A 12,068-nucleotide genomic window follows, 5' to 3' on the forward strand; every position below is an offset into this window, starting at 1 on the left:
TAATCTTGGTTTTTCCCAACTTTAAATTTGGGAAATTCCAACTTTATTAAGATCTTCTAGTCCCATTTCTTAGTTTTTTTCCTCTGTAATTTAAATCAATACCAACTTTATTAATATAAATGTAATACACTGAAATGAGCTGGTTAGCTTTAATCTTCGAACCAAGATGAGAGGGGGGCGGCGGCGGAGAGGAGAAACTTTAAGAAGGGCAACGGGGGACAGAGAGTTACAGTTTAAAACTTTAATAATGCTTAATGTTGATAAGTGCATTGAAATAAATTGAAGAGCACTTTTTATTTTGTTTATTTTTACCCTGACCTTCCCTATAACCTTTGATATAACTTCCAATTTTGATTATAAATAGCAATATTTTTTAGTCCTCTTATATAATTATAAAGAGGCTATTAACCAATCCCTTAGATGAAAGGATTTCAACCTAACATACGTATCTATGAATTAATTTATTTTTTTTACTAAGGAATAAGCTTTAAAAATTAGACCGTTATTAGGTTTTTTATTTTATATTTAGGATTAATCAAACACTATATTACATACTTCAAATACAACAGTATTAAGTGTATGATTTTGTCTAATTATAGAAGACAATATTTAGTTTGGGCCGCCATCAACAATAATTTCCAAACTATACATCGGCAAATTTTTGTATTATTTTGTGTAAAGGGGGGTGGGGGGGACGCCCCCAAGCATCCCCTCCAGTTCCTACGACCATGCACAATAAAATGATTCCTTAGATGAAAGGATTTCAACCTAACATACGTATCTATGAGATGGACATTTATTTTTTGTACTAAAGAATAAGCTTTAAAAAATTTGACCGTTATAGGTATTTCTATTTTATATTTAGGATTAATCAAACATTATATAACATACTTAAAATACATCAGTATTAAGTGTATTTTTTGTATAATTATAGAAGACAATATTTCAATTTGGGGCGCCATCAACAAACAATTTCCAATACTATATATTGGCAAATTTTTGTATTATTGTGTATAAGGGTGTGTGGGGAGTGACACCCCCCAAGCATCCCCTCCAGTTCCTACGACCATGCACAATAAAATTTTTCCCTTTTTTCCATAATCATTTCATAATAGTATTTAACTACATATATAAAACGGAAAAAGGGTTAACCAACAAAGTATCTCAGACAATATACCAGTAATACATAAAGCCGTACAAAGTTGGAAAACCCAAAATTTAAATTGGAATTACCAATTTTAAAGTTGGAAAACCCAAAATTAAAGTTGGAATTCCTACATTTAAATTGGAATTACCAAATTAAAGTTGAAAAAGCCAAGATTAAAGTTGGAAGTTGGCATTTCCAACTTTAAAGTTTGAATTACCATCTTTAAAATTGGAATAACCAATATTAAAGTTGGAATTTCCAACTTTAAATTTTAAAATTTACCAATTTTAAAAGATTAATTCAAACTTTGGAATTAAGTTAAAGTGGAATTACCAAGATTAAAGTTGGAATTACCAACTTTTAAGTTGGAATTACCAATTTTAAATTTGGGAAAAAGTAGGTTTAAAGTTGGAATTACCAATTTTAAAATTTGGGAATTACCACAGTAAAGTTGGAAAAACCCAAAAATTTAAAATTTTAATTACCCAGATTAAAGTTGGAATTACTAACTTTAAAGTTAAAATTTTCCCAAGATTAAAGTTGGAATTTCCAACTTTAAAGTTGGAATTACTTACCAACTTAAAAAAAAATATTGCGTGGCAATAATCGTTTCCGTATATTGGGATGTATTTTGAAAAGAAATCATGTAGAAACAAACAGTATTAAAGCTAAAAAGTCTATTTATCAATACAAAATTGGAGGAGAGTAAACCCGGACCCCCCCCCCCCCCCAAAAAAAAAATCAGAGGAAAATGTGATCTTCTTTTTTGTTACTTTTTTAATTCCTCGTATTGTGTAATGAAAATTTGGCAGAAAGTGCAATGTCTGTTATGTATTCCTAGAAATTCAATATTTAAGGGGTCCTGTATGGCAAGCCCTTTTACTTTTTATTCGTGAAATAAAAATTTTCAATCAATAAGAAAAACATTTCTTTAGCATATAGAGATTTTTTTTTACTTTGCGAGATATCTCTTTAAGCTAGAGATATATCTTTTTAAAGCAAGATAGAACCCCTTTTTAGCGAGAGAGATATTTCTTTTAGCGAGAAAGTATCTCTTCAACAAGGTTAAAAGAGGTAATCTTATCTTAGTTACAGAGATATCTCAGGTATACTTTTCTTAGTTACAGAGATATCTCTTTAGATTTTCAAAAAGAAATATCTTTCAAAGAAAAAGAGATATCTTTTTTAATGAAAGAGATATCTTTTATCCAGTACCCTTTAAAATGAAATAATTAATTCTTCCCTTTCAAACGAAAGCGAAACAGGAAGTAAAATCATTGGAATAATTTCGCTGTTGTAAGAAAAAAAGATTGTGTATGCAGTATATCCAGAATAATATACATGAATGTACTACGCAGACAAAAATGCTATAAATCCATTGTTTGAAACAACAAATAATAATAACAACTTTGTTGATAATAATGCTAAAAGTTTAATATCCAGGAAAAAGAAAGTAAGCATAAAATCTTAAATGCAATGGACCTAATTTTTTCAGCTTATGAAATAATTAACTATTACTAATTTGAAATCTCGACAACACTGAATTGCTTGTCATGTTTAGTAAAGCTTTCATGTAGAATATCATGAATATGTCAAATTTTCAAAATACTATAATGTATTTCCCTGAATAAAAAGCTTACTTCCGGTAAAGGGAGGTCATTAAAAACGCAATTTAAATAAAATAATGAAGAGGGATATCTCCTTGCAAAAAGTTTGAATAGACCATGATATGTGATAAGAATAGTACCAAAAAGACAAGATAAACTCCTATCTGGGGTCATTCAAAAAATTTTTGACTTTAGTATAACTTTTTTATTGAATGTCATATTATAACCAATTTTGATACTCATATTAATACTCATATTTGATAAATTAAAAAAAAATTAAATATTATGACGCAGAATAGATTTATCACACATGATTTTTTTTACACGCTGGAAACAATAAATAATATTCATGAGTGATAAACGTAATGGTAAATGTAGCATTTGTTTTGAAAAGTAAGACCTTTGAAATAAATCAATCTTGGTTTTATATACAAGTTTGTTTTTTTTTAAATAATGGAGCATTTTCATTTATATAGTTGTACGTGAATCTTCTAAAGTAATATTAAACATTTACATATACATGTATATAAATGTCTTAGAAGGTGCTTGGTGTTAAAATTACAAATAATTTAAATGCTTCTTAAAATTTTTACACTCCTTACTGATTGAATCTTTTACAGAGGAAATGAAACTGAAAATAAGAAAGCTTAACATTCTCGTAAAGTACCGGTTCACATCTTAAAGAAGGAGATAGATGCAAAGGATTTAAAGGAAAAATCCATCATTCATTCAAAACCCCCGGAGAACATTTCACAGAACCAGTTTTACAGGATCTTTACGGATTAGAAACCGATGATTACAGTAGGCTGGACATGTCCTTGGTATTTGTTTTGTTAAGAAACTTTTGTGTAAATATCAAACCACCAACGAGAGGCTGGGGCTATGAACCTCCAGAGGACGAAAAAACAGTTGGTGCTGATATTGAGAGGATACGTTTTATGTGGAATAGATACTGTGATAATAACTATGAATTTAAGTATTTAGATGGTGTGTTTGACAGGATGAAGAATAAATACGGAACTTTAGCTGTTCAGAATGATCTACTAGAAGGTTTTTTGGGGGTAGAAGAAAAAATACAGAGTGAGTAATAAAGAAAACTTTAAATTAAAATTTTTGGCCAAAAAATTTCGAATATTTTTGTCGCTCAATCTTTGTAGACGATACATTTTGAATTGCCTGCGTTGGTGAGAAAAATGCAGATTACTTGTAGTGTGATTGTGTATATTTTTGCCTAGGTATTAAGCTGAATCCAGACTGCTGTGTTGAGAAAGGCGTCGTGGTGACTGGAGGGATAAAGGCAGCATTTCAGCTTCTGGAAATGGGGAATGTCGTAATCTGTAAAGGAGCTATTGGATGTGGTAAAACGCATGCTCTAAAAGCAATCGAGAACAAATATATAGAGAAAGGATGGAAAGTAAGATGGATGGAGGAAAACTTACTTCCTCTAGAGAAAAATATGGAAGATGAAACAATTCTGATTTGTGACAATCTTTTTGGAAGTTTTGCTTGTAATACATTTCTCCCACGTAGAATATCAAGTTTTGAAAATTTATTGGAAAGTATGTGTGAAAAATCAAGGCATACTAAAGTTGCTGTTGGAATCCACCAACATGTATTTGATGAAATCATCAGAATTCATCATCTAAAACTCCTTCAAAATAAAAACATAACAGTTGATTTAGACAAACTAACAAAGTCAGAAATGCTGCTTATTTTGAAAGAGCAACAAAAAGAGGGTCACTGTAAAACAGATCCAAATTGTTGGTTTAAGTATGTTGACCTCACACTTGTGATTGATAAACTCAGAGAAAACCCGGGCATATTGGAAGCCCGTTTCTCAGTTTGATGTACTGCCATCATCATGATTTGTTTTCTGATGAAGCGTTCACCAGAGCCCCTCTTCAGTCATTAACACAACGTTTTCAGAAAATGGGAAATGGTTCAGTTGACTATTCCAGTCTTCTGTACTTGATGTGTGTTATAGAGCACAAACATGGGGATGTGTTACCCAACTGGGTAGGTACACTTGATGCATTTTTAACCAAAAAGGCTCTTCATAATGTTGCTAAACTGTCTGGATTTGTCAGAGTTGTCAACGGGCTTGAAACACTTCGTCATGAAGTCTTTACAAAAGCATTATTCAAAGCTGCTGCTTCTGTAGAAGAAGTTTTCTTACCAGTTGTTCAGCATTGTGAAATAGGAATTTTACTTCAACTGACAAGACCTGCTGAAAGTACATGTAGCTATGCCAACAGTGAATTTGATTACAGATTTGCTTATCCACAGAAAACCAAACATTCCATTAGAATCATTGGCAAATACTTAGTAAAAAGATTTGCAGATGACTTCAACAGAGACTGGAACAGTATGAATCACCCTCTAAAATCGCATCGTTTATTCAAAGAGAAATTTCAGTATTACGTTGAATGTAAATCGAATGTTCCAAAAGAAAAATAACAAAACTTGTAAATTAAGTCTCATTGGTTTTGATTAATGTTAGATAAGATCAGGATTGATTTAGTGATCAATATTCAGTTGGGGTGTATTTAGTGATCGGGATGTCCGTCCGTCCGTCTGTTATGCTTTGGGGTACCCATCTCTTATTCGCGTGTCATGTTATAAAACTGAATGATATTTAATTAGACTTTCACAAATTCTTTGTTACATGGTGCCGTTGTGTACCTTCTATTTTACTTTTTGATCAAAAACATATTTTGGGTTTCCCATAGCAAAACATTGATTCTACCTTTTTTCTATAATATTGAACGGTACGGATCTCTTATCCACATCTCCTCCTACACCACTGAATAAAATTTGATAATACACATGTATTTTCATATATTCTCTGAATCTCTGATGTTCTTGAGAAGAAGTTTTTTAAATGACTTTTCCTATATACTTCAATTTTGAATTTGGATTCTCCATTGCGGCCCCCAGCCCCCGGGGGTCATGGTTTTAACAATTTAGAGTCTATACTACCCCAAGATGCTTCAACATAAGTTTCAGTTTTTTGGCCCAGTGGTCTTTGGGAGGGAGATTTTAAAAGATTTTTTCTCATATATTTCAATGTAAAACTTGGATTCTCTATTGCGGCCCCGTCCTACCCCCGGGGATCATGGTTTGAAAAATTTAGAATCTACTCTACCCCAGGATGCTTCCACATAAGTTTCAGTTCTTCTGACCCAGTGGTTCTTCATCATGCAGAAGATTTTTTTACTGAATCCACCCTATTTTTGCTTTTTCTTGATTATCTCCCCATATGAGGAGACTTGGACCTTTATTTTAATAATTTAAATCCCCTTTACCCAAGGATGCTTTATACCAGGTTTGGTTAAAATTGGCCAAATGGTTCTTGAGAAGTTGAACATGTAAAAAGTTTACAGACAGACGGACGGCTAGACGGACGAACAACATATGATCAGAAAAGCTCACTTGAGTCTTCGGCTCAGGTGATCTAACAAAAGGGTCAGTGATTTGGAAATAACTATCGCGGTATGTAATTACTGTATTCTCCATATGTACAATGTGGAATATTTTTTATATACTCTGACTGTGTTTGAGCTCTTATTCGTCTGAGGACGTACACTATATAGCTTGAGGAAGTACCTTTTTTCAATTTTGAGATGAGGATTTCATTATCAACTCCTTTTTCTTGCATTTATTTAATATTCAAATGTCGTTTCAATTTATATACATGTACATTCGATCGTCGGTCCATTCGACTATTCGTTGACATCCCTAGAAACAACACTTGGCGACTAAGTTACATGAAGTTATATGGCATGACAATCTGAGAAAAGGCCTCGCCTCATACATCAAAACTGAACTTTAAAAAATCCAATGCATTATTTCGTACAGAAAAAAAATATGCAAGTACATGCAGAAATTGACAGAAAGGAATAATTATATAAAGTTTAGCAAAAGGTCCACAAGTAGGCTTGATTGCTCTACAGTAAGAATAGTTTACCAATTGTGAGCAAATGTACAATATAATATACTTAATATGACTTAATATGACGAACTACTACATTTATATATTCAAAAGTAGTTAAAAGATGGTGACACACAGTAATAATAATCATATACGAAAAAAATACAGTTCAAATGTACATATACCTACAGGCAATTATTCAGTTCATACAGTGACTGTGGGATGAAATTTGGAGACTGCTTTTTTATGATTATATAAATTTATATACAATGTACATCCTTACAGAATCATTGATGGGTCCTGAGTTCCAAAATAATGAGAGCTAGTACTTGGACCCCTGACAATGTGAGAATTCTACTTCGTGTATGTGCATATATAGTTGGAAAATTTTGTGTTTTAAAAGTTTGTGACTAAGTAAAGCTGTATAGGAATGCTTTGTTTTGATTTTATCAGCTTTGTTTTGTTTTGATATTTTGGATTATTTGAAACTTATACATATAGTCGTATAATCTGATTTTCATTCCACAGCCTTAGTTCTAAGAATTGAGCACTAAAAACGCAGTATTTACTCAAATATTCCTTTGTGACTTTGTTAATTTTCCTTACATGTATTACAATAAACAAGTCCTTGCAAGCATTCCAATTTACTATAAATGAATTTATTTTCTGCAACAACACTACCGGTAGTTGTACATAATTTGAAAGTTATTTATAATATGAATGATTATAACTTAAGATTAAAGTTTACATCCTCTAGCATTAGTCAAAGAGGTTTGTTTTGCATTTTAGCTGGTATACAGCGGGAGGATAATTTCCTTTTTCTTCAATTTCAATGCTTTTAAAAGTTAACTTTCACTCTCTGGTTTCCCTGGTATAACTTTTTCTACATCACTTTCCCCTGTCATGTCCTCAGAATCTACATATTGTTCCTGGTCCCCGTGGGAGGCCCCAAGGTCATCTTCATAGTACTCATCCTCAATATCCACCTCATCAGTACTCCTCACTACAACTGGATCTTCATCATCACTGATTGTCTCCTCAGTTTTATCTGTGGATTGTGTTACTGCCAAATAAAAATAGAAATCAGGAAGACTATGAAAATGTAAACCAAGGGCCCATCTTACAAAAGAACTTAAAGACGTACAACACACTGGGGGAGATAACTCTTGCGATTTCAATTGAACGTTTGACGTGACGTCAAATTTAACGTCAAAAATAAAGCGTCAATATGACGAGTAAAACGATCCCGATGTATATCAATCATAAAAGAAAAATGGGATAGGGCCTATGGGGCTTTGCTGTGATGATGAGTACCATCCTAAATCCATAAGTATTTATTTTTAATTAATTCGATCAAACTCCGTAAAAAGCAAGACATAAAATACCATTCCTTAATATTTTTTCATTTCATATACAATAAATTGTATTCTTGATCAAAGTGCAGCAATCTTTTTATTCTGAAAATTTTATTTTACATTGCCGAAATTCTCATTATATACAATTTGCTATTATAACATTCCGATTAATGGTCTTTATTATAATTTGTGCATTTATGATATAAATATTTTTTTTCTTCTTTAATTAGATAAAACAACAATAAACAAACAAAAAACTTTTTACAATGTAAAATCGATGTTGCTCTCAGACCCTTACTGATCAAAGAGGAACAACTCTGAAAATGTAGGATATGTTTGTTTTCCTCCCTTTATTCACGGTTTTCCGCATACACAGAATCAGATACATTTACAGCAAGACCTGATAAATCCCAGAATTGAATACAATAGACCTCACACAATGTAAGGAATTGTTTACTAGTACTGAAATTATCTGTATATCCTATTTCAGCAAATCGTTTGACTTTCTGTCACTGTCAACAATGTCGGTTCGCATTTCCTCGAATCAAAACAATAGTCAATACGTAGCCTATGAGATTTTTAAAAACATCAATGTGCCATTTGATATAAATTGAAATACATGAAGAGTTTAATGTTTGATATTTTGAAGTTAATCTGGACGAATACGGAATTTCCATTTTACCTTTAGAAGCAACGACATTGAAAGAATGCGTACAATATTGTGAGGGGTGTACATGTATGCAAATGTCGATGTATCCCCACGGCCACATACTGTCTCGTTTGAAATAATGACATGAAAGAAACTATAATTATTCCATTTATATCACAAGAGAGTTGAACACACATCTTTTTTTTGATAAATGAAATTAAAGAAATTAAATTAAAAATCAATATATTCAACATAACGTATCCAGGTTTCATGTTATATGGAATGCATAACGCATACATATATGGGCTAAACACTAAAATCCTTTTGTATTTTTTTTTCCTGATACATATAAAACCAGAAGTCAATATTTATATATATATATTCTGCATTCATGAATTTAAAAACTAATGCATACCTCCGGATTCAAATGACGAAATACTAGTATATTTGCACTGTAAACGACGTTTCGTCAAACGCGAATGGTCTGCAACGCAAAAAAGGAAGGGTTGGGGGTGGTAGGGGTATTCAAAAATTGCCTAAAAATCTACATTTAAATACGCTTTACATATGAGAACTTTTAAATATGTAAGTTAATATATTTTTGAAGCAAAAGCAATATTCCAATTTGATTTTTAAAAAATATGTATTTGTAGATTCATAGCAAAGTGATCGACCCCCGTCTGAAATGCGCGCGGGAACGTGATTTATTGAGAAAGGGGGAGGGGGTAATTTTCCGCTATTAAATCAAAACTGGTCGTACAAAAATTAAACAAAAAATTATGAACATTATTTTTACTACCAGCTACCTAAAGAAAGTTTTTTACCAAAATTAAATGACAGATTTTTTCACAAAAAAATTTTGAATTTGAAAAATACACAATTTTCAAGGCTTAGATAATTCATAGTTTTTCGGTTTAAGGTCTTTAAAAATTGTTTTGATAATATGTATTTCAAAAAGATGGCTATGTTTTTGTGTTAAATGGTTGAAGGAATAAGTCAATGAAATTTGACAGTCATATCTAACCTGGCTTTTTTGAAAATCAAGGTTTAAGTAGTTCATTGATTAAAAATTTTCTCTCCTTGTAAACGACTAAAGGGGGTAACTTTTGGAATTTCCTGTCCAAAAACCACTCGAACGATTTTGTCCAAAATGCGCATACATGCAGTAGATATAGTCATGTACTAAATATACAAAAATAACGAAAATTAAACGACAGGAATTTTTTGGGGTAGGTGTGTTGTACATCCTTAAGACTTGTCTTAGACCAAAAACTTAAGCTGATTGAAAAATTTTGCAATATTTATGATTCTGACCTGTAGAAAATTCATACCATAAAATAACATGTTTAATTCTTTTAAGTTTTAATAAAAGAATGAATTCGTTTTAAAAAATCAATGTAAAATAGCAAGTAATCAGCATAATTTCATTTTGGGGTCTTCATTGTAAGTTCCTTTGTAAAAACAAGCCCCTAGTTTACTTGCAATGTTTGTGAATCTTCAGGTCAAAAAAGGGTTTAACATATGAGTGCAGTGTTTTAAACCAGGGATTTACATACTGAACTTTATATACCATAGGCATGTTAAATAATTTAAAAAAATAAGTTTTTCAATGAATTGGTCAATGAAACTAACAAGAAATTTTTTACAAGAAAATACAGTGGTTTCTACATATATAGACCAGGCGACTTCATTCCAAATAAAATCATCGAGATAATAAAACTCAGGCTAATTACTGAGTTTACTTATATAAGAGTTTACCACATAAAGATCACTATGTCCAAGATAAAATACATCCATCTTTATAGTGAAACATCACTCTATAAAATGAGAACTGGATGATAATCTTAATCATTAAAATGTTTAATCCAATGATCAACACAGGACAAACCTGTTTCAGCTGAGGGAGTGGTGTCTGTGTCATTAAGGAATTCGTCCAGACCTTCAGTGTCTGAGTCTACAACAATGTCTCCCAAATCTGCCTTCTTCCCACTGTCAGAACTGGATACTGATAAACCTTAAATATACAAATCAACATTGATGAGGAATTTCCATTGATAAGCCTAAATTTGTCCATTTTCTTAGGGACATATTATACAAACTTTTGTCAAAAATCTTTAAAATAACAACTTAATTCATGTTCAGTGGAGTAAAATATGCAAGCAACTGCATGGAGTCTCAATTTTTCATTCAAAGTTTCACAATAATGGAATTTAAAGTCACGAAAAGTTGTCTAGATTAATAAGAATGGTAAGTTGCAGAATGGTAGAATTTGAACTTTATAGAAGTTTCCAATATTTTGAAAGTGTATTATTTGCATCATTTACAACCAAAATAAGCCTGAAAATATAAACCAATCATGGCATCCATTTTTTTTTCTTTTTTGCATCATACCGTAAATCTGGAAATTTTTACTGTAGATAAATTTTTAGCAAATTTGCGCGTGCATTGAATTCGCAAAAATATTTTTCTTAAAAATAAATCAACATGCGAAGAATTTTTTTCTGAGAACTCGTGTCTTTTTTTAACTCAGTGAATAGGTGTCGGTAAGCACTGGTCATTTTTAAAAGAAACCTGTTTACACTAGTCTACTATAACTACAAGTTAATTACCCGTGCGTAAATTGCCCTCATTATATGCAATATCGTCCGATGATTTGACAAGCACTGAGGCGGTATGCCCCTTTTTAATTATTTTAATCAATTAATTTGCCAATAAAGAGAGAACTGCCATTTTATCTAACCGTGTATCAACACGGGCGATAACTCAAACTCAGTGCATTTACTAGAAAGTTCTAAATGTAAACGCGGCGTGTAAATTTTAGGTGAGAAAAACCAAACGTTGAGAAAATTAGTTATATTTTTTCTTCATTTGGATTATACTTTAGGTTAAAAGGCATACACAACCTCTAAAATGTTTGTTATAATTGACTTAGAAATTATTTTCAGTGCAAATCCTTTTGTATTTTCATCAAAATTGTTTCGGAGCGATTTTGCAATATCTTGCCACGTTGTGAGTATATTGGTGGTATTCTAACTGGGCATATTACTTGAAACATAACCTGATATGAAAATCTTCAGTGATTTTTATTTTTAGCACCAGTGACAATTCGCAAAAATTTGAAGCGTAAAAATTAATCAACAGCTTTTTGACCCAAATTCGCAAAAATAAATCGACGCAAAAATTTCCAGATTTACGGTATGTTCTTATAGGGACAGACGATACAAACAAAAATATGGATGCCTGGATATTTTTTTACCTATTTGGTTGTAATTAATGTGACTTCCCCGAAATGAAATTTTAAAATTTGTAAATTTTCAATAATGTTCAAAATTCAACCTTTTGAATTATCCTTATTAACCTATGCAATTTTTTGTCACTT

At 31.5% G+C, this 12,068-nt stretch overlaps 2 protein-coding genes across 2 annotated transcripts; one reads left to right on the forward strand and one right to left on the reverse strand.

The window, feature by feature from the left end:
• The first annotated feature begins 3,551 nt into the window (after nucleotides 1-3,551).
• Nucleotides 3,552-4,600, forward strand: LOC134256241 (uncharacterized). Its single transcript, XM_062738901.1, has 2 exons — nucleotides 3,552-3,834; nucleotides 3,990-4,600. Exons 1-2 carry the CDS (start codon nucleotides 3,567-3,569, stop codon nucleotides 4,598-4,600), a joined length of 879 nt encoding a protein of 292 aa, XP_062594885.1. The 5' UTR covers nucleotides 3,552-3,566.
• Nucleotides 4,601-7,500: 2,900 nt separating this feature from the next.
• LOC134256242 (uncharacterized) lies at nucleotides 7,501-10,703 on the reverse strand (the record flags this gene model as incomplete). The annotated part of the gene is made up of 2 exons (XM_062738902.1): nucleotides 7,501-7,748; nucleotides 10,578-10,703. Coding segments are annotated over 2 exons (344 nt in total), but the record flags the coding sequence as incomplete, so codon positions are not given.
• Between the last annotated feature and the right edge of the window lie 1,365 nt (nucleotides 10,704-12,068).

This window comes from Saccostrea cucullata, unplaced genomic scaffold (genome assembly GCF_032062105.1).
Source record: "Saccostrea cucullata isolate Sc308-1 unplaced genomic scaffold, CSIRO_AGI_Scuc_v1 ctg16562, whole genome shotgun sequence".
Classification (NCBI taxonomy): Eukaryota; Metazoa; Mollusca; class Bivalvia; order Ostreida; family Ostreidae; genus Saccostrea; species Saccostrea cuccullata.